At 42.1% G+C, this 23044-nt stretch overlaps 1 protein-coding gene across 1 annotated transcript in view; it reads right to left on the bottom strand.

The window, feature by feature from the left end:
- The window catches only part of TMEM116 (transmembrane protein 116), a 35802-nt gene extending 14012 nt beyond the window's left edge, over positions 1-21790 (bottom strand). Inside the window, exons 1-4 of the mRNA XM_075273764.1 lie at positions 21617-21790; positions 8508-8554; positions 6549-6612; positions 5725-5850 (exon numbers count right to left, since the gene is read on the bottom strand). Of these exons, the coding sequence (XP_075129865.1) occupies positions 5725-5850; positions 6549-6612; positions 8508-8554; positions 21617-21682 (303 nt within the window). The 5' untranslated portion in view covers positions 21683-21790. The remainder of the gene's footprint in view (positions 1-5724; positions 5851-6548; positions 6613-8507; positions 8555-21616) is intronic.
- Positions 21791-23044: the final 1254 nt, after the last annotated feature.

The raw sequence follows: 23044 nt of genomic DNA, 5'->3' as shown, positions 1-23044 counted from the left end.
AAAGACTGTGTAAATATAGCAATCCCTTCCGTATAATCTGCACTTCACATTGAGTTTGATAAAAGGTAATCCTTTTTATAAAGCGGTTCCCCCACTATAGATAATTAACCCCTACTCAAAGTGACAGAACAGGGGCCTGCAAGTTCTTCTATAGGACTGATGGAGATAGCCATCCCAGTAGTCCCAAGGAAGTGACTGTAGAATTGACCAAGCCTGAACATTCACATGGAGCACTCGGGGTAACTTCCAAGCCCTCGTGCTGGGGGTCTCAGGGGTCAGACTGCCAGTGAACAGACATCTATAGGGGAGACATGTCACTTATAGGCAATCCCTTTGATTTTTGCAAAACAAAAGAATCTACAGTATAGATGCAACTATAGTAGAAAAGTGATTGCAACCATCTACTTACTAAAAGGAATATAAGGACAGAACACTGAAACTTTATAGAAACCAAACAAAGCATCCATAAAACATTGGCTGGTGTGGCTTTGAGAAATGACTCACACACATCTGAAATTGCACAATGATGGAATTATGATTTTTCGCTAACATAAAGAGCTGGAGCCAGGATGTGCCATGTGTATATGATTATCTTACATTTGATGACTGTGATGTTTAGTGCTATTTTTTGTCTTTAGTTGTTCATACAATAATGATGTGGGAATGTTCGGTGGGTATTTTTCATCTATCTACTGAGGAGGTATTAACCAGAAGCGAGAGGCTATGTAGCAGCTCAATGCACAGTGACGGTGCATTTCGGTATAGGGGCCCACCCCTGGGGAATAAATGTTGATTTTTTCTTTCCAGTTGTGTTTTTCTTTTTATTAAACTCATAGTCAAAGGTATGTTTTAGCTCCTGTTCCCTGCAACAACCTAGGACTGTCAGTAGATCTGCCTGCTCAAAACTGCAGACAGACTCCGTTTAAGGCAATGTATATTACATGACATCGCTATACTATATGCACTTTATTGGTTTCTATTAGGGTAACTTCATCTCTGTATTCATCTTTCTGTTCTTCTGCTCCCTCACAGAAACAGAAAATTGGAAAGAGCAATAAAAATTTACCTGTCTAATGACCAACAGCAAATCCCAAGGAATCCCATGGACTGTAATTCGGTACATCAGGTGTCCATTAATTTGCCTGTGACTATAGCTCCTAATAGAGCCTATGATATGGCTGAACATTGTCTAATCCTGCATTATAATGCCAAAAATTTCCACCACAGATGTCATTTCAAATGTGTTTTCTAGGGAAATTAAAATATATTTCAGAGAACTAAATTTGGGGATTAAAATATAATACTCATGCTGCCTGGGGCCCTGCTGGTCTTACTTCTGGATGTCTGGACAACACAGGAAATCAGGTCACAACTACAACCAGTGATTGGTTACAGAGGTTTCTCAAGGCATATGTAATTCAAGAGACATCCTAAAGGAAAGACCATCAGGATCCAGGCAGTATGGAAAATGGAATGCCAGGGGTTGGTGAGAAATATCACTTTTTTAAGGCCCCATATTGAGCTTTTTTTTATCATTAAACTTTTCTATTGAAGGTTCTTTTTTTGGAAAACAGAAAACAAGTAACAAAGTAACAACACAATAACAAGGGAGATACACAAAAGAAGGTGAGAATGACGGTTAGGGAGCAAGTGGAAAGAGTGGGGAGAATATGATACATCAGGTGGGTAGCAAGGAAGAGGTTGGGGGGGGGGGAAGTGCAATAACAAGGACGCTGCCACAGCAAAGTCAAACAGTAAATCCAATAGTAGAAAACAAAGACAGATATATGTCAGAACAATAAAAATAAAAAGGGAAGGTTATGAAGAAGTAGAGGGGAAGGCAGACAGAAACTCAGCAGAGTAATGGAAGTGATTCTATAGGAGACACATTTGTTGGTGTACACTGTCATCTTGATTCAATTCCGCAAGCAATTTTTCCATACTGCGGATGTACAATACCTCCTGAAGCCACGACAACAGGGAGGGGCATATTGAGCTTTTTAAAAAAAACACTTTAATTTTTACTAGCACTCAAGAGTACCCAAGTAATGTCCCAACCTGCAACGATTAGCCAGATAACTAGTCTTACCAAGCAACTAAACAAGAACATGGCATTATCGTGCTTATTTTATGTCTTTTTATTATTATTATATCTCTCTTATGTCGCACTGATCTTGGCTTCTAATGATGCTTTTTCTGCCAATAGTTTAATTTCCTCATTCATGCTGTTCACATATTGTTTATAACTGGATATGCCAAAATACAACCGGGGGACTGTTTATAGTATTAATGGAAATATCAACCCATCCTGTCATAAACTTTTTAGTGTTACAGTAGTGGTTGAAATTTTGGCACATGACCCCATTTTTTAATTATTTTTTTTTACACCAAAAACAGATCAGTGAAAACACATTACCTTTGGGTATACATTCAGCTATGAAAAAAGTAATTTTTCTCGACCGACTGCATGGCACGATTCTGTGAATATGAACCACAGTATATACTCGAGTATAAGCCGTCTTTTTCAGCACAGTTTTTATGCTGAAAAAGCCCCATCGGCTTATACTCGAGTCACGCAGCACAGGACTGCAAGGAACTGCATAAATTAAGTGAAGGGGGAGAGAGATGAAAGCCCGGTAGGTGGCAGGTCCCTGCTCCTGTGTCTGCATCCAGGAGAGCTCATACAGTAAAGTGAAAGTAAAACACACAGGTACCTGCTAGAGTTACTATGCCTATTAATGTCAGGCATTTGGGGTTATTAATTTAGTTATTCTAGTTATTAATCTAGTAATTTAGTAACTCCATGTGCCTCACATTAATAGCAGTTAACCCCATCATGTCCCTCACATTAACCCCTGTGTGCCCCATATAAGGGTTACTAATATGTGAGACACATGGAGGAAATAATAAAGTGCCTTAATAATGTTTAATGTAATAATTATTACCTCCATGTCTCTCACATATCAGTAACCCACTCAGTTAATGTAATTTGTTTTGGTATCTATTTTAGTTTTTGAAATTTTCCAGTAGCTGCTGCATTTTCCCCTTGGGCTTATACTCGAGTCAATAAGTTTTCCCAGTTTTTTGTGGTAAAATTAGGGGCCTCGGCTTATATTCGGGTCGGCTTATACTCGAGGCGTGTAGATATCCCCACTTAAGCCTGTAAACTATCAAACATCAGCTGTTAGATATACAATGATATCAAAGACGGAGTATCAAAGGCTTGGTTTTAACAAATTTCATTAATTAATCTGACAGTCCAGTTTTCCATGGTGAGATTCTCTGAGCAAGTAGGCACTAACACATTAGGCCATATTCACATATCAGTATTTTGCAGCAGTGTTTGTAAGTCAAACCCAGGAATGGCACAGAACAGGTCCAAATCTTTCCATTATCTGCTGTTAAACAGTTGTTAGGGAACCCTGGGATGGGACACAAGAGACAGTGAGCCCTAAGCTGAAACCCCCAACTGTCCCTTCCTATTGCCAGGCCCTATCCTACGTGATAGGCGGCAACCACGAAGACGTTCCCTTCCTGTATATGTGAAACACAAAACGGGGACAAGACGGACAACAACAAAGAGAGGTCAGCTAGCCAAGGGTCAGTAACAGTCGAGCGATGCAGTGCCAAATCGGAGTCCAAAGAACAGTCAGTGAGGAAAGCCAAAGGTCAAGAATAAGAATGCAAGAAAAAAATAGGGATAGTAAGGAGCAAGTATGCACACGGCAATAGCAAGCACTGGTGTGAATAAGAGCCAAGGCTAAATAGGGAGGAAGAACCCGCCCTTGGAGTTGACAGGAAGGCGGCTGTCAATCACAGGGCAAGGCCAGATTAACCATTAGAGGAGCAGAGAAAACTGAAGGTGAAGAAAATAGGTGTGGTGGAAAATCAATTACTAAGGTGAAAGAATAGGGCAGTGTTCAGACAGTGCAGGAAGAAACCAACGGAATAAATCACAACCGAACACATCTCCTGCGCCGCAGCATGCTTTGTTTTTGGCCATCCAGAGGTGGGAGGGCAGAAGATGTCATGTCAGAGGAGTCCTTCTACTGTCACAAGGGGAAAGAGGGAGTGAAGGGGAAGAAAAAAAAAAAATACCTAGAACTGTACTCCTTACAGCCTGTGTGGAGTACGGAGAACAGTATGGAGAACTGACTATGGAAGCTAATAGGAATAAAAAAAGATTTTATAATTATGCTACTATTTTTTCCATTTTATGATCTGAAGGACAATCTGGAATTCTGCATATGGTAATTTACAATGTTTGCTGCATTTTTAATACAGTTTTTCGTTTTCATTTTTCAGTAACATTTTGGGTTACTTTTTCTGTAGTCAGATGTCATTTCAAAGTCTTTGAGATTGGCTTCCAGGCTCAAGATAAATATATTCTCCACCAGGGAATACTTTACTCGTACCCATTCTCCACCTCCACGTCATAGACACCCATAAATTATTCAAAATGTGTCACAAATGTAATACATTTATAAAAGACATGAAGATGGGTGATGAAAGCCCCAAATATATACAGGAAAGATGCAAAACATCAGCAGCCTCCCGTGGAGTAATTATGTTTTTTTGTTATGTTTTGTTCTAATTATTATCAACATTCTCAGCCACATTCAGATACTATGAATATTCCCCTACTATTCCTGATAAAACCTCTAGGTGTGAATATCAATATTTACTGACTGCTATCAGCTGCCAATGTACATGATTGTTTTTCTGTATACTTTTCCCATAAGAAGTCTTACAGTAAAAAAATGCATTATACTACATGAAGACACCAGAACAGAAATATTGTGCACTCACTGACATTTGTAATACAACATGAAAGCGTAACTAACCATTATTTTTTCTAAACAGCTCAGTTTTCTCAAACCATAGTTTTAGTTGTTCCGTAAATGTAAAAGAAACTAATTTCTAATTTCAGATACATTGGTTTTTTTTCTGACAGATGTGATACCTGCTGGTATATATGGTTTGTTGTAAATGCCTAATCTATTGTATGCTATACTAGAATACCTAGAAAACTCCCTTTTTAGGGTGAGGCTTTGCGTTGCAAAAACGCAGCTTTTTTTGTTGCAGATTTTGCTGTAGTTTATTGAGCCAAAGCCAGGGGTGGATTGAGCAGAAGGTAGAAATATAAGGAATTCCAATATATTTCCCATTCTTGGCTTAGACTAAAATAAAATACAGCAAAATCTGCAACAAAAAAAAGCTGAATCCTCACAACATGGCGCCTTAGGCTAAGGCCCCATGGGCCGGAAACGCTGTGTAAAGCGCTGCGGGAACAACCGCGGCGTGAAGGCATTGCGGTTATTCCTACAGCGCTTTGAACAGGAAGTTCACAGACTTTCTGTTACAAATTATATCTATGGGAAAGCCGCCTGTGTTTCTGTAGATATAATTGACATGCTGCAATTTTAAAAACCGCAATGGTTTTCGAAATCGCAGCGTGTCCGTGCTACTATTTTTTCCGCATAGTGGGCATGGGATTTGTACAAATCCCATCCACTTTGCAAGTACTGTAAAACACTACAATTTTTCACAGCGTTTCCAGCCCATGGGGCCCCGGCCTTAGTCTTAAAGGGGTATTCTGTACTTCAGCTATCTCTGGCAGCCCCACTGAAATAAACATAGCAGGGGCTTCACATTTCCAACCACGGCCACAGTTCAAAAATAGGTGCAAAACAGACAATGCCTTACAGAAAATGATTTGCTTACCTGGCCCACTGCCTGGAGGTTGAAGCATTGCGAACCCTGGATATCTGGCTTGTACAGGACTGCCCCAAGGAGCCAACAAAATGCCAGCAGCAGGTCAGTAACACTGAGATAAAACAGCGGCCGAACCTGAGAATAAAAAAAATTACATGATTTGTGTTTCTTGAACTCAATATTAATATGCAACAGACATTAACTCTACAGAAGGCTAGTTCGTAGAGTGACTACCTGCCTCAATCCAATAGTAGTCCCATAGGCACAAGGACAGCTTACAAATTCCTCTAGTGAATGGACCCTGTCTAAAGGAGAACAAATCTTTTCTCCCATTAAATTAAGAAATTTCATCAGGGAGCATTATGTGCATTTGCTAATATAATTTTTTACTTGTACCCAGTGTTGATGCTTTTATATATGTATATTTTTGTTTTAACAAGATATTGGCACCACTAGAAGTGATAGTATACTGCTACCTGTTCCCCATCCAAATAGTGATGGAGCACTTTGTATTTATTTGCCATTCACACTGGTGATCTATACATGCCGCTATGCTTGTCCTGCTACTGAGGCCATTCCTTTACTCTTTTTCCCTGCACATGGGTGCACCACTGTGCAAGGAAGTGAACTGAAGTGAGAGAACCCAGTTCCTTGGTTTTCAAAATCAGTAGGAGTCAAGTCCTAGTGGTCAATCCTCTGCCATTCATAAAGTCCAGATATATCCTAGGCTATATATAACATTGACATATAGGTAAAGAAATAAGTAAAGAAACCTATATAAGGTCATTGTAAGAAAATACTAAATATTTCACTTCAGTTTACAAGAACCTTACCTCTGGTGATTTAACAGCATTCTGAAATACAGCATATCCAATGATAGAGCCAGAGCCTACAATACTAGAGAGAAAACATAAAATTATACCGTGATTTATTTCAATAAGCCATGCATGCATATCAAAAGCAGTAACAATTAGTTTGCAAATAACATCTGCCCTTTATTTCTTCTTAGGCGTTATTCACAATTGCATTGTGCTTCCGTTTATGATAGATCTGTCCCCTGATAGACACTAGCACCATCCAATGGATCACATTGACTTATACAGTAGGGTCCATCAGGTTTCTCATGTAGCAATATTTTACTCATTTTCAACAGAGGCTCCTAATGGTGCTCCCAATACAGATGTGAATATAGCCTTACCCATATCCACAATCTACAGTATTAGAAGCCATAGACAGACAATGCCTTATCACTGACAATCTATATGTATAAAAACAGTAAGGACATCAGGAGAATACCTATTGAAGACTTTCTGCTCCACCACATATCAAGTAAAAAGCTGTCACAAAGTGAGACCTGCCCTGCCTCCGGTGTATGGAAGCTATATTAGAACCAAGGCAGGACTTGGCATTGCAGAGGCCCCAAGCAGTTACGTCTCATGTCTTTATGTTGTTTTATTGGTTCGTGTAAATGATCTAAGACAACATAGAACATGACTTTTCTGGGGCAGATTACACAGATACAACACATTCATTTCTTGAGGGTTACGTGAAAACAATTTAACCTCAGGTGTACACTCGGCTGTGATAAAAAAAATACTTTTTCACATCTGAGTGTACTGCACTGTTGTATGTGTGTACCCTTAGGCCTATTCATTTTATTGGCCCTGAGGGGCAAATGTTGTATCAGCAACCACAGTAGAAAGCTCCTGTGCTATATGATCAGCTAGGCTATGAATGTTATATCTTGGAAAAGGGTTGGCAAGGATATATATATATATATATATATATATATATATATATATATATATATATCTGCAGCTATTTAATCACGTCTCTGCACCAGAATTTATTATACTATATATAATATAATATAATATAATATAATATAATATACTATACAGTAGGACATTTGTTGTCAATCTAAAAGCAAATCTATATTTACCAATACAACACTTTAGAGCCTGGACTGGAGCCATTGTGAAAGTTTCTTCATGATATTGTGCCCAATAACACACCTGCGGTGTCAGACTAGATAGACTTTGCATACAATGATGGCATTCAAAGTTATATATCTTCAAGCACTGACAGCTGAGCAATATCAATTTTTTGACATGATGAGCCATCCACCCAACATTCAGAATCTGACCCTGATATGTACTGGCAAGTGACTATGACGCAGGAACGCAGAAAAATTTCCAAGGTAAGTATATCGCAAAGTGTATTATTCTACTTTTACTATTTAAATTTTACTTTTTCCATAACATTTAGGTCAAATTCCATTATTTCATCTTATTTTGCAGCTATTAGAACCAATTGTATATATTCACTGTTGAAACAAAAAGCACCAAACAAATGCAATTTTTGGTGGGCGTCTGAAATACGTTTTCCTATATAAATCGAGATTTCCTTTTTCCAAATAAAGTTTTCACAATTTTACAAGGTTACAGGAGTAACTTTCATTACAAATGTGAAATACATAAAACTTTGCCAAGGAAGAAACTATGTCCACAACTCCAAGTTATCAAATAAGATCATGGCATTGGGTACAGCATATGCTAGATGTATATCTAGGCACAATCTCAGGCAATATTTTAAGCACGCCTTTTATTTTTCACTAATTCACTATTTATTTATTTTTATTTTTTTTTTTATAAATTATGACATCAATATTATTTTCTCATTAGAAACCCATGCCAGAAGAGAACGATTGATATTTTTTGACCAATGGCACTAGCCCAGGAGATAATATTGTCAGATTTATGTTTTTGGACAGCACATCATTTTTGTTATACCTTAGCATAGCGGTAACCACCTGTATCCATTTCACATGGCTGTATACCTGCAGAAAGGGAAAATATTACATTAGTAACAGCTGTGATTCAGTAATAAAAATATACATGTCTGATCTGATTGTAAAATACAGCATCTGCTACTAGTGTAATATTGCATTGCACATCAACATAATGGTAGCATAAAGAAGAACAGTGCACAAAAAAAGTGCAGAGCCCTGTAAGCTACACGAGCTGCTGTTTAGTTTGCAGTAGACTTGGAGTAAATGCGATATACTGTATGCTGTGTTGTCCTGTGGGGATGTGGTGTAGGGTTCAGATAAGGTATCTCAGCTGTTCATAGTACTCAATCATTGTTTTTTGGACATCTTCCAGTTACTGTTGGCTTATCTTTATACATTTTATACCTTGTTAATAAAAGTAAACATTTTGAACAGTCTGTTAAAGCAATGGGACTTAGTCTATTAGTCAGACTTTACATATCAGTCAAATGTATTTGCTGTACTTTATATGAAGGCTCCATTCAGTTCACATCTTTTACATCTGTTTAACAGATGCAAAAAAAAAAACAGATGCAAACTGATAGTCATACGTTTACATAGACATCAATGTAAAAAAAAAAATCCATCTCTGTCCTCAAGCGGAACTCACAAACGAAAACCCAAACCCGAACATGGAAACCTAGTGTAATTGTTGTTGTTATACTATTCCTTGCTTTCTAACACTGCTAAGCTGGGGCTGTGAAAGCACAAAATGAGTCAATAAAACAATAAATAAGTAGGAAGGAGAATCTCACTTCCTCACCCACTCCCATAAAGGTCTATGTGTGAAGATGAATATGGTGATGGATATAATGTAAACAAGCAGTCATTGAAAAATAAGGAGCAGGGGAACAGCTTAATAAGTGGAGAGAAAAAAACAGATCTCCTTAATAAGATATATTACAAAGTTTTTTATTTTCATCTGTACTATTCAGTCATGAAAAGTTGTTTATTACTAGAGGTACACTTTAAGTAAAAGGAAGCATTACTGCAGGTCCGGGCACCAACGCTAGAACGCACAGAGCTCCATGTACTGCCCGCAGCTTTGGGCAGCTATTTTCATGTAAATCGCTATTATTCATAAGTCAATAAGGGGAAAGAGATTTAGGGATATTCCTTAGCTTGTCTAGGATTTTGTCTAAGGTTCTAATCCTTACCCCTGGTCCACACTAGCGTATGTATTCTGTTCGGCTGGAGCCCGCATGGAGACCCCCCGGACAGAATACAATCGCAATTGCAAGCGCTGTGCAGTTGAAGCACACGGAACCCATAGACTATAATGGGGTCGCTGTGCTTGCCGCGCACTGCCCGCACGAATGATTCGTGCGTGGCAAGCACATGGACCCCATTAGAATCTATGGATCCATGTGCTTTGACAGCACAGCGCTTGCAATTGCGATTGTATTCTGTTCGGGGGGTCTCCATGCGGACTCTCCCTGTACAGAATACATATGCTAGTGTGAACCAACCCCTAGGCTAACACTTTCCCTTCAACTGCATATAAGTAAAACTACAATTTACATGAAAATGGAACTTCAAACCTGACAACAGAGGCACATGTGGAAACTGTATAATCCTCTCTACAAGGCATATTAGGTTTATAATGAATTTATTGTTGACAGACTCCCTTTAAGGAAATGAGAACTTGGCAACAGGACACAGTCTATAAAGTCAGGTGCCAGTGGAAAATTTCTAGGCCAGCCCTGTTGTACATTAATTAAATCATGTTACAGTGCAGGAGTCAACAACCTCCAGAACTTCAGGCATGTTTACCCAGGACAGGGCTCTCGCTAATGCTTAAAACACTGCTGTGACACTACTGGTGGCACTAGACTGGAAAGCATGAGGAATTATGCATACCTCCCAACCGTCCCGAATTCCGCGGGACTTTCACGAATTCGGTGTCCTGTCCCACGGTCCCGGTCGGTATTTTCCGGTTTCAACTCATCAGCGTCCGGTTAGATTTGCACATTTTGTCCCTCTTTCTGCTCTTCATAAGTTGGGAGGTATGATTATGCCCTAATGTCTGGGTTGTGAGCTAGCCTAGCCATAGCCTGTGCAATTTCTTTTTGTATCTTGAAGAAAGTGGAAAATTGAAAGTGAACGTGGACGTTTATTCATTTTAACAAGGTTAGAAAGGTTTGTGTGAGGAACTATCTCTGTCCCTTAGGGTTTGTTCACACGGAGTAAACTGCCGCTGTTTATGGCACTGAATTCTCCACACTGAAAAAAAAAAGCCTCCCACTGATTTCAATGCCGCTAGCTTTTCTTTTCTACGCGCTGAATTTCCTTGGGAGGCTTTTTTTTCAGCACAGAGAATTTGGTGCCATAAACAGCGCCACTTTACTCTGTGTGAATGGACCCTAGCATAAGCAGGCTTACCCTAGACCAACCTAAGTCCTGTGTTCAAGCAAAAGCCGTATTCCCTTGCATCCCACCAGCGGCACAATATGGGGTATTTTCTGCCCCTGTGTGCTGGTAGGACAGGCGGAATTTTTAATTAGCCAAGTTTTAATCACCTGGCTGGTCCCTATAAGAGGGCACCACACCCCTCCCCCTGCGTGTTTTTTTCTGTCCTGTGTGTGGACAGGTGGGGAGGACTTGGTGTCCTCCTATAGGGCTCAGGGCTAAGGTAAGTCTACCTAGTCCTGGGTCCTGTTCTTGTCTCCTCCTGCTTCCATGGTCTTACAGGAAGCAGAGGGGATTAGCAAAGCTTTCTACCCTCCCTCCCGTCCTCCCCCCTCCCTTCATTTACCTCCTGCAGCATGCCGGCATCTTCGGCCGGGGAGCGCGCGGTCCGGCGCTTCCCCAGCGGGTATCTGGCTTCGGCGTGTGGACGGCTGCGAGGCGGAACCCTAGTCAGGGTCCTCTGTGTTGGGAGGACAGATTTCCTGGCCGCACACTTCCGGTGCGACCGCACTTCCGGTCGCGGCGGCGACCATTTGAATCAAATTATGGTCCCCTTGGCAAAGGGGTTTTGGGAGAATATAGGGAGGCAGGGGCCTCCTCTCCCCTCTCCCCTCCCCCCCCCTCTTTTGGATGGCTGTATGAGGTTTAAAAAAAAAAAAAAAAAAAGGCGGCACATTAAAAGGTAGTGCAGTGCTTTGTATCCCTGCATTCCTAGATCCCCTAGTGGGGCTCCTAGTCTTTGACTACGGTCCAGCAGAGTACAACTTGCAACGTCGTGTATTGTGCCGCCGGTGGGCAGTTGGGGCATTATCACCTACGCCTGGTGAAAAATCTCTTATTATCTTATGGTTGTACTCCTCTTACCCAGTAATTTGGCTTAGGTGAGTGTAGCAGTTGCTACCCTTTTTCCACCATGTCTTCCTCCACCACCCCCCTGGGTCCCAGAAGAGAAGGAAATCCTCCGCTAAGAGGACACATTTTTCCTGTCGGGACTGTGACATCCCTTTACCTGTTGGTAAGCGTGTACAGGGGTGTAGGTGGTATGGTCCTCCCTGGCAGAGGCCCCCCCTACTGAGGAACACTCCCCTAGAGACATAGTGGTGTGGGTAAAGGAGTATATGGTGAGTACGGCACAGAATACAGTGGAAAAGTGGTTTCCTCACTTCTGGTAAGCTCCTCCTCCTTTCTTTTAGGATGAGTCGTTAAAGGACATTCGTACCTCCATTACCCAGCTCTCTAAGAAGCAGTGCACTGAGTGGCGCTCTGCTTCCCTTCCCTCCCTGGAAAGACTGCAGGTCGAGGATGACTCCTGCCCCTCTGAGGTGCAGTCGAGTATTGCCAGCAAACCCATTTTTCAATGGGACAAAACGTCAACATTGCTGAAGGCCATCCGGTCAAGGGACCAGGATGGTATGGGGGTAGCCTCCGCGTCTACCTCTGGGGGGCAGAGGGCCTTCCATGTAGACGCAGCCCTATCTGGTGTTATGGAGCAAGAGTTGAAGTCCCGGAAAAGGCTCATGTTGCCTCCAGAGTGTTCAAAGATCTGTACCCTGTGGACTCGGCCCAGCTTGACCGCGGGGGTCCTCCTCCTAAGGTGGACCTCGCGGTGGTGAAGTTATCCCGCCGGACCATAGTTCCCCTGGGGATGGGTCCAATCTGCAAGATCTCCTGGACAGGAGAATAGATTCCACCTTTAAAAGGCGTACTCCACCGCATCTGCGCAGTCGGCGGTAGCAATATCCTCCACTGAGGTTCGGATTTACTCTGTCCTCGTCTGGCGCAGCTGGAACATGACATAGATGCTGGCATCGGTAGAGATGAGATCCTGGCGTCGATGGCTCCTGTTCATCTGGCAGCTGACTTCCTGGGGGAATCCTCAAGACAGCAGTTACGGTTATCTGCCAAAACAATGGCTCAGACTACGGCCGCAAGACCATTGTGGCTGTGCCCTTGGAGAGCGGATTTGTCGTCCAAACAGGCACTCTGCGGCTTACCCTTCCAACCTGGTAAGGTTTTCGGGGGCGGGTTGGATGACCTTATGGAGGGTCTAGCTGAGGATAAAGGCAGATCTCTGCCGCAAGCCTCCAGGAGTAGAAGTCCTCCTCCAGTGAGGGGTCGCGGGGCCTCTCCCAGAGCCCAACCTCAAAGGCGGTCCAGGTTCCGGTCCAGAGGTTCAGGCTGGGGGCGCGCCAGGGAGGAGCCAAAAAGGAAGCCGACCTTTTAAGAGTACGCCGCTCTTTGTGGCCGAACATCGTGGGTGGCCGTCTGGCCCACTTTGCCACCGTGTGGAATTATTTCATCAAGGGTCCTTCCTGCTGCCCAGCAGAGCATCCTAGAGGCAGCGGTCCTGGAAGACAGGTCAAAAAGCGGTGGAGAAGGTCCCTCCTCAAGAAGTAGGGAACGGAGTCTATTCCCCTGTTTTCCTAGTCCCCAAACCATCCGGGGACTGGAGGATGATAATAGACTTGAGATTTCTCAACCGGTTCCTATAAAGAAAACCCTTCCGGATGGAAACTATAGACTCCGTGACATCCTTCATGTAACAAGACGAGATGATGGCAACCCTGGATCCCAAGGACCCTTACCTATACATGCCTATCTTCCTTCCACACAGAAGATATCTGAGAATTGCCAGCCGGAGATCTGGCCACAGAGAGCACTTTCAGTTCACCGCCCTCACTTTCGGTATATCATCAGCCCCATACGTCTTTACCAAGACAGTCGCCCCCGTTGCCGCTGCTCTGAGATTAGAAGGCCTTTTCGTGGTTCCTTACTTGGATGACTGGCTCATAAAAGCTCAGTCTACTTCAGTGCTTCTTCAGCATTTTCAGATCGCCGTATCCTTCCTGCAGAAGTTAGGATGGGTGATCAACTGGGAGAAGTCCGAGATAGTGCCAGCCACCCTAAAGAAATTTCTCGGGTTCATTCTGGATTCCCAGAACATGCAGATCTATCTTTCCAGCCCAAGGAAACTAAAGATAGAGGCGGCAGCCCGATTCCTCCTCAGAACTCGGTGGGTGACCATCCAGACCGCCATGAAGGTTTTAGGCCTGATGTCATCCTCGGCCAGGGCGGTCCCTTGGGTCTTTATGGCATTTGCGTCCCCTCCAGAAGGAAGTGTTGAGCGCCTGGAACAGGTCTCCACGGGGACTGCAGGAGAAGATCTGCCTTTCTCCCAGTACCCGTCTTTCCCTCAGATGGTGGATACACCTGAAGGACGGAAGGTCCACGGTTCCAACAAAATGGATCCTGCTGACTACAGATGCATCCTATGGGGGATGGGGAGCCCACCTACACAACAGGACTATATACGGCGTTTGGGCGCATCCGGAAGAGGGGTCACCCAACCTGAAGGAGCTTCAGGCAGTATACCTTGCCTTGTGTCATTTCGCCCCCCTCCTCAAAGGGAGGGCGATCAAGGTCCGGTCGGACAACAGGACAACGGTTATATATATATATATATATATATATATAAACAAGCAAGGCGGCACCAGATCCCCGGCCCTTCAAAGAACCACGAACTTAATCTTCACATGGGCAGAGAAGAACCTGTCCCATCTATCCGCTGTTCACATCAAGGCCTCCCGAAACATAGTAGCGGATCAGTTGATTCGGGTTTCACCGTATCGAGAGAATGGTCGCTTCATCCAGGAGTGTTCCAACAGATCGTCCAAAGATGGGGTCCCAGATGGGGTCCCAGAGGTCGATCTTATGGCGACCCGACTCAACGCCAAGGTGGAAACCTTCTGTTCCCTGTATCAGGAGGACAATCCCTTGGCAGTGGATGCCCTGTCCATCCCATGGAGGTTCAGGCTGATTTACATCTTCCCTCCAGTTCCCATCATACCCAGGGTATTGATGAAGATAAGACAGGACCAAGTCTTGGGTATCGCCATAATCCTGTTCTGGTCAAAAAGGACTTGGTTTGCCCAGCTCATGAGGATGAGTCAAGACATATACTGGAGGCTTCCCCCCCTCCCAGACCTGGTAACTCAAGGAGAGCTGATCTGCCAGGATCTAAGGAGATTCAACTTGACAGCCTGGAAGTTGACCAGTCCCTATTAAGGAATAGAGGACTTTCAAGTGCCGTCCTGAAGACGATGTCATGTGCCCGCGCAGTATCAACAAACAAAAGTTACCAGAGGATCGGTAACATATTTAATGACTGGTGCCGGGAGCACGAAGTGGACTCCATGGATCCCCCAGTGGGGGTGATCCTGGACTTCCTTCAGGACGGCCTAGACAGGGGGCTCGCTGTCGCAACCCTGAAGGTGCACGTGGCTGCCCTGTCCGCCTGTCTGGGGAGGCGTTTTTCTCAAAACTCTCTAGTAAGCACCTTCCTAAAAGGTGCAGGGAGATTGAGACCCACAGTATCTGCGCCTGTCCACAAGTAGGGACCTCAGCACGGTCTTGACGGCACTATGCGAAAAGCCATTTGACCCTCTGGAGGCTGTTGAACCAAAGTTTCTCACCTTTAAGGTGGCATTCCTCTTGGCAGTAACATCGGCCAAGAGGGTGGGTGAGTTGCAGGCTTTTTCCTGTAAGGAGCCTTATACCAGTTTCTTTGAGGACCGGGTCCAATTGAGATTCCTCCTGGGTTTTACACCCAAGATACCCTCCGCTTCCAACAGAAGTCAGTTGGTCACGCTTCCTGTATTCCATCCAGCTCCCTCTACAGCGGAGGAAGTCAAGCTGCACTCATTGGATCTATCCAGATGTCTAAGGATATACATAGAGCGCAATCGCTCTTTCAGGAGAGCAGAAAACCTGGGAAACTTGGGAAATTGAAAGGGCTGGCGACTTCTAAACCCACCATATCTAGGTGGGTGAAGGAGGTCATTAAAATATCATTTACGTCCCAAGGTTTACCTCCACCTTCCTTGCTGACAGCGCACTCCACGAGGGCAGTAGCCACCTCCTGGTCAGAGAGATGCGCTTTGCCACTGGAGCAGATTTGTGCAGCAGAGTCGTGGAGCTCAGACTCCACATTTGTGAAACACTATAGGCTAGCCAGCCATACTGCTGAGGCCTCGGCATTTGGCTGGACGGTGTTGAGCTGAGTTGAGCGCCAAAACCCACCCTAAGTGGAGAATTACTTGTTATCTCCCCATATTGTGCCGCTGGTGGGATGCAAGGGAATGAATGGTTATGTAGATAATCTGTTTTCCCTAAGTCCCAACAGCGGCACAAGTCTCCCTCCCTAGAAATCACTGGAGGAGAGCAATACAAAACATGTACTGATTGTTACATGCATTTTTATGTAAAACTGAGGGGTGTTGTGTATATAAGGACGTATAAACATCACAACAATGTACTAGATGCTATGTATAGGACCTATGTTGGTTACTTTGTATTAACACGCAGGGGGAGGGGTGTGGTGCCCTCTTATAGGGACCAGCCAGGTGATTAAAACTTGGCTAATTAAAAATTCCGCCTGTCCTACCAGCACACAGGGGCAGAAAATACCCTATATTATGCCGCTGTTGGGACTTAGGGAAAACAGGTTATCTACATAACCATTCATTCTCCATAGAAGGGTCACTTTTACAAAAAAAAAACCTTTTGTTGAAATGGAAGTTTAATGAACCAGTTACTATTGCATCTCAATAAATTTCAATATATCATCAAAAAAAAAAGTTATTTATTTATTTTAAGTAATTCAATTGCAAAAGTGAAACCAATCTATTATATTAGTCATTACAAACAGAGTGAACTTTTTCAAGTGTTTATTTCTGTTAATGTTGGATTACAGCTTACAGCCAAGGAAAACCCAAAAGTCATTATCTCAGAAAATTAGAATATTATATAAGATCAACCATAAAAAAATTATTTAACGCAGAAAGGTTGGTCAAATGAAATGTCTGTCCAGTAAATGCCCTTAATACTTGGTCAGAGCTCCTTTTGCATGAATGGCTACAGCAATGCGGCATGGAAGGGATCAGCCTGTGGCACAGCAGAGGTATTATGCAAGGCCAGGTTGTATGATAACAGCTTTCAGCTCGTCTGCATTGTTGGGTCTGGTGTCTCCCATCTTCCTCTTGCCAATATCCCATAGATCCTCTATGGGGTTAAGGTCAGGCAAGTTTCCTGGCCACTCAAGCACAGTGATACTGAGGTTAATAAGCCAGGTCTTGGTACTTTTGGCAGTGTGGACAGGTGCCAAGTCCTGTTGGAAAATGAAAATTCCATCTCCAATAAGCTTGTGGGCAGAGGGAAGCATGAAGTGCTCTAGAATTTCCTGCTAGACGGCTTCGCTGACTTTGGTCTTGATAAAACACAGTGGACCTACACCAGCAGATGACATGGCTCCCCAAACCATCACTGATTGTGGGAACTTCACACTAGACCTCAAGCAGCTTAGATTGTGTACAGCGGCCTCTCCAATCTTCCTCCAGACTCTGGGACATTGATTTCCAAATCAAATGCTAAATTTACTTTCAAATAAAAACACCTTTGACCACTGAGCAACAGTCCAGAACTTTTTGATGATATTCTAATTTATTGAGATGCACAAGTAATTGGTTGTGGTTATGACTTTCATGTATGGCAACAAAAAATTGGTAAAGCATATAAAAAGGGTTGCTGGCCCCTGTTATAGAGACTGAAACTCTATTGTAGCAGCTGCCTGTTCTAATCCAGTAAGAAAGAAGTTAACAGAAGCAACAGATGTCATCCAGACAACAATGAGTCATGTTGGGCGCAGGTCTATAAACAATGATTTCTATCTACAGGGCATAACAATTTTTTTCCAGAACTGTTCCAAATATATGGAAACTTCTTTGTCAAGATTGTTGGAGACTGAATGTATGTTTCATATCATATCATATCATATTTTAATGTTCTGCTATAATATAATGATCCATGTGCTTATCTATACAGCTTTTGTTTACTAATTGGTTAAACTTTGTTCACATCAGTACTATTTTTATGCCTTGGAAACGCATCACGATTTTCCCCATATCACTTTTCACAGAAAGTCCGCAGAGAAAAACTCTATACGTATACGGAAACCACCAACATTTCCGTAGGTATAATTGACATATTGCAATTTCCTAACATTTTTGGAAATCACAGCATTTCCGCTGCAGGTATTTTGTGCAATATGTGGATGGAATTCACTAGAACTTTGCAGGGACCATAAATCACCGTGATGGCATTTATGCCTAATGGGTACATCAGATTTTCATTGTGGCTATTGTAAGGCTGGGTTCACACGGGGTTTTAGGGTGTGAATTTAGACGCTGAATCCGTGTCAAAATCCAGCTCAGAAAAAACCCTCTCATTGACCTCAATGGGTTCAATGGGTTTGCAGGAAAAAAGAAGCTATCTGTCCTCTCTTCACGTGGATTCTCCGACTGATTCTGCTGCAGAATCCCCAGCGTGACACTCCCTCCCGACTAGGCCCATTCATTTGGACCTAATCTGGAGCGGTATGCCGCGACTGTTGGAATGCCTTCCCAAGTCAAAATCTGGTCCAAAAAAACCCGCTCTGAACCCAGCCTAACACTGCGTCCTAACAGAGCCTCTGATGTAGGTGTGAACACAGCCTAGCACATATCAACTAGCTGCTGGCATTCATTAACTGAATACAATTCAAGTATGTCAGAAATTAGTCAGTTTGGCTTTATTTTCATGACTTTGGCACCATTTCTGCTATTTTTGCTGATTAAAATATATGGCTTTCCTACAATACTCTTGATAGTCTTGATACATGTGCCTGTTGTTTTAGAAGTAGAATTTAAGTATAAAAAAAAAACAAAAAAAAAAAACCTTAATCTGGGCACTGGGTGTGAAATAAAGTAAAAATACACTACTGGATCATTTAAGGTGAAATAGATGTGACTGCATGAGAAAAGTGAGTGATATGAATATATTCTCTACAGTACAATAGGAAAAAGTATTTGGCCAGTGTACGGGAATCTGAGTAATATATTGTGGAATTGTCTAAATACACACAGAGGAATGTCCTGATGAAACAGCAGAGAAGCTTTCTGGTCTACTTGTCTATCCAATATCTGTCTATCTCATTATGTTTTTTTCTTAAAACAATCAATCCATATATCTGCCTGATATCTATCTATCTTCTATCTTCCTACTTCCTGGCGCCCTTAGTGGCTGCCTCGATACAGGGCTCCAAGCTGGGAGCAATCTCTATCTTTCCTTTCTCACTCTTTTCCTCTGTATCTTCAAGAATCGTGTAACTAAGCAATCTAGCACTATGAATTAGCAACTATAAATCGAATGGAAGACCCTGTGGAGTATTTTGTTTCTATTGTAAAGCATGGACAATGACAAGACCTGGTTCAGCTGGTTTCCACATGTGCCTGTTACCATCCCCCCAGAGCTAGGACAGCATGGCTCACCATGCGGCAAGGAGGAGAAACCTACATGGAAATGCGGACTTCTTCCTTCAAGGAGATGTTTTTTGGAGTGTATTGCTGGTGTGTGAAGATGCTACAGCTGACTGGAATTTCTTTCTATTACTGTGTACACGTGGGACTCTGTTACAGCCTGGGAACCATCACCCACCTACCCCCAGGAGTTATGGAAGCTTGGCAAGAGAGCAGCACCCTGTCTACCTGGATTGCTTCAGACTTCTCTGGGGAAGTAGAACACAGTGGTAAGGAGGAAGGAGGAGGAGGAGGGCTTGTGATGAAGGACATTTGGGGCATTTTTTGTGGTTAATGGACAATAGTGCTGATACAAGATACCAAACTATCAGCTGTGAGCAGGAGATCTCACCACCTACCAAAGGAACTGCCACATGTTATCATGATAGCTGCATATGCCCCCCACCTCTGCAAAAATGTTTTCTGTTTGTTATATCCACATGCTGTGACCCCTCCTCATGTCCTCCAACCACGGTCGGGCTGTATTATTATTATTAACAACACTCCACACAGAGAACTAAATGATCCTGCAGTGTGTCTGTGTTTCTTTCCTTTTTAGTTGCTCTGATTCCTAGGATTTCTCTATCTGCCATGAGCTTGTATGTGTTTCTCTCTTGTTATATACTACTGTATCACTGAAATTTCCCCATTGTGGGACTATTAAAGGATTATCTTATCTTATCTTATCTTATCTATTTATCTGCAATATCTATCAATCTTTTTCATATCTATTTTGTTTTTCATATATATCTCATATCTATACATCCATCTCATATCTATCTGTGTCACATTCATCTCTCATATCTACCTACCTATTTTCTTTCTTATATATATCTCAAATCTTTTTATCTTTCTAGCTAACCATCCATCTCAAATCTGTGTCATCTAACATTTATCCATTCCATGTCTATCTCCTAATGTATCTATTATATCAATCGATATTGTGTCTATTTAGCTTATGTTTATTATCTATCTCATAAGTAATTCATATGTATCAGTCTTTCTAGTTATCTATCAATCTATCAGCTATCTATCTATCTATCTCTCTATTCTGTGTGATATCGATCACAAATAAATCTAAGTACTGTTTATGTAATATCTATCTTATAGCTAATTTATTTAATATCTATCATTTTCATATGTATCACATATGCATCTCATATCTATCTAATCTACCTCATGTCTATCTATTTATCTATCTATATCCTATATAATCTATTTATAATTCATCTATCTAATGTCTATTTATCTGTGTATCTTTCCAACTTTTTCTATTTTTAAGATTTTTAAACATTTGTCCATGAAATTATCCATGGATACATTTTCTCAGAACTACACACACTATTCTTTTCAGGCTCGGTTCACATCTGTGTTCGGGGATTCCATTCTCCTCTCTGCATGAATTTTTTTTAGCATGGAATCCGAGCAGAAACCGTACAGACCTATTATAGTCTATGGGGACTGTGGGTTTCCTTAGGTAACCGCTTTTTTGTATAGATTAGGTTTCTGTTCGGGGGGAGGTCCCAAAGTGACCCTCCTATCCAAATGCAGATGTGAAGCTAGCCTTATGCTGAATTTTATACCAGAAGCAGTTTGTATTTTCTTTTATTATTTTTTACCAAAACAAATACACTTGCTATATCAATTCACAAATTACAGGACAAGATCACTTTAACTGTAATACCCAGATCTCAGACTGTACTGGACAGGATTGGTCATTAATAAACATAGGATTCTGTAATGATCAAAGTTTCTTTCAATAACTCAAGTGATGTCTTATTTTTGCAATGGAGTCAGTTATGCAATGGAGTCAGTACGCACATCATTATTATTATTATTGTTTATTTATATAGCACATTACATATTGTGTAAACTGATTGACTTGGAGTTGCCTGACCCATCCTGACAATGCATGTATCCCTAGTGAGAGCTACAGTATCAGTACAGGAATAAGCTGGCACTGTGTGACAATAACTAGGATTTCATAAGCAGAGAATTTCCTGGTCTGATCACTAAGGTAGTGGAGAATGGACATGAGGTTATTTGTAGATCTGATGAATATGTAACTTTTGTCTATTGACACACTAGGATTATTACACTGAACATGTCCCATAATGAAATCTGCTGTAAGAAAGACTTGCATTCTAGTAAGGGTTAAAGATAAATGTGCAAAGCCTGAACCTGTAAAACCACCTTGACCTGACAGCAGTGATTGTGATATAGTGCAGGAGACTCATCATAGTGGATGTATCCTAGATAAAGCAGTGCTTACCGCTAGAAGTTCATCAGCTTCTGTAACATTGCTCCCCGTAAAATTATAATCCACTGCTGCACCCATGAAGTCCTTTATCCGCCCTGGGGGTCACTTGAGGAATAAAGCAGTTCTATATCCAGTAGTGAGGACCAGCCTGCCCATCCTAGGACAGCACAGCACAGTGCGGGGATCACAGGGAAGGCGCGCCTGTAACTGCTGGGGGCGTGGTCAGGACGTCAGCTCACTCAGGCACAAGGACACAAGAATGACTGACGAGATTTGGGCTGACACATACTGTACTATTATTGTGCCAGTCACCTCAACTATGAGTGCTCACCAATACCAGGTAGTCCTAAAGATGTGTGGGGGTGTGGGGGTGTATACACACACACACACACACACACATATATATATATATATATATATATATATATATATATATATATATATACACACACACACACACACATATATATATATATTTGTTTATGTATGTAGAGCTATAAAGATAGATAGATATATAGATAGATAGATAGATAGATAGATAGATAGACACTTCAACATCTGTGTCAGAGTCTCCATACAAGACTCCATCCCAATATCCACTTGGCATCGGCAGAAAAAAAAACCTGCACATGCGTTTTTTTCATCTAGACATGTTAGGTGGATTATGACGCGGAATTCACCTCAAAATTCGCCTGCAAAAACATCTCCTATTCGTTCCAATGAGAGTTCACTCGTTTTTTTCCCGCTAGCAATTTTTTTCAGCTAGCGGGAAAAAAAAGCAGCATGCCCTATCCTCACGCGGCGTCCGCGGCTCGAGACTCCCTTCTGATTAGGCCCCTTCATTCATCAATAAGGAGCAGGATGGCGCAATGGGATGCTGATATTCTGCATCAGCATCCCGTTGTGGCTAGCCGCACGGAGAAGTCACACGGCGGGAAAGGTTTCTGCCATGTGAACATAAGTGCAAATCTAGCGTTATATCTGCAAATTATCAAATTTTTCATCACCTAGCTACAATCTGTGTCATGAGGGAAGGGAAAAAAAGATTGAAAACAAAGATTTTTAGACAAACCTAAAAAAAGTCGTGGTGTGGGGGGATTGTGAGATGCCTCCTATTCAACAGCGTGTGAGATATATATTAAACTGAGAGTGACATTGGGGGATATTTATAAAGATTGAGCCACTGAAAAGAAAATATATATATTTAATTTTAATGATTAATGAAAATATAGCTAATAAAGAAGAGAAAAAAGTGGTTTCATGTAACACAACAGGGAACCACCCAGTATACGCACACTGGGGAACACTCCAGTATACAGACTGAGGGTAAGTTCACACGGAGTTTTTTGGTCAGGATTTTGAGGCCGTATACGCCTCAAAATCCTGACCAAAAAGACAGCTCCCATTGAAATCAATGGGAGCCGGTTAGTTGTTTTTTCC

Source organism: Leptodactylus fuscus, chromosome 1 (assembly GCF_031893055.1).
Source record: "Leptodactylus fuscus isolate aLepFus1 chromosome 1, aLepFus1.hap2, whole genome shotgun sequence".
NCBI classification, from domain to species: domain Eukaryota; kingdom Metazoa; phylum Chordata; class Amphibia; order Anura; family Leptodactylidae; genus Leptodactylus; species Leptodactylus fuscus.
Note: the sequence above shows the minus strand (reverse complement) of the source record. Positions and strands in the feature narration are given on the sequence as shown.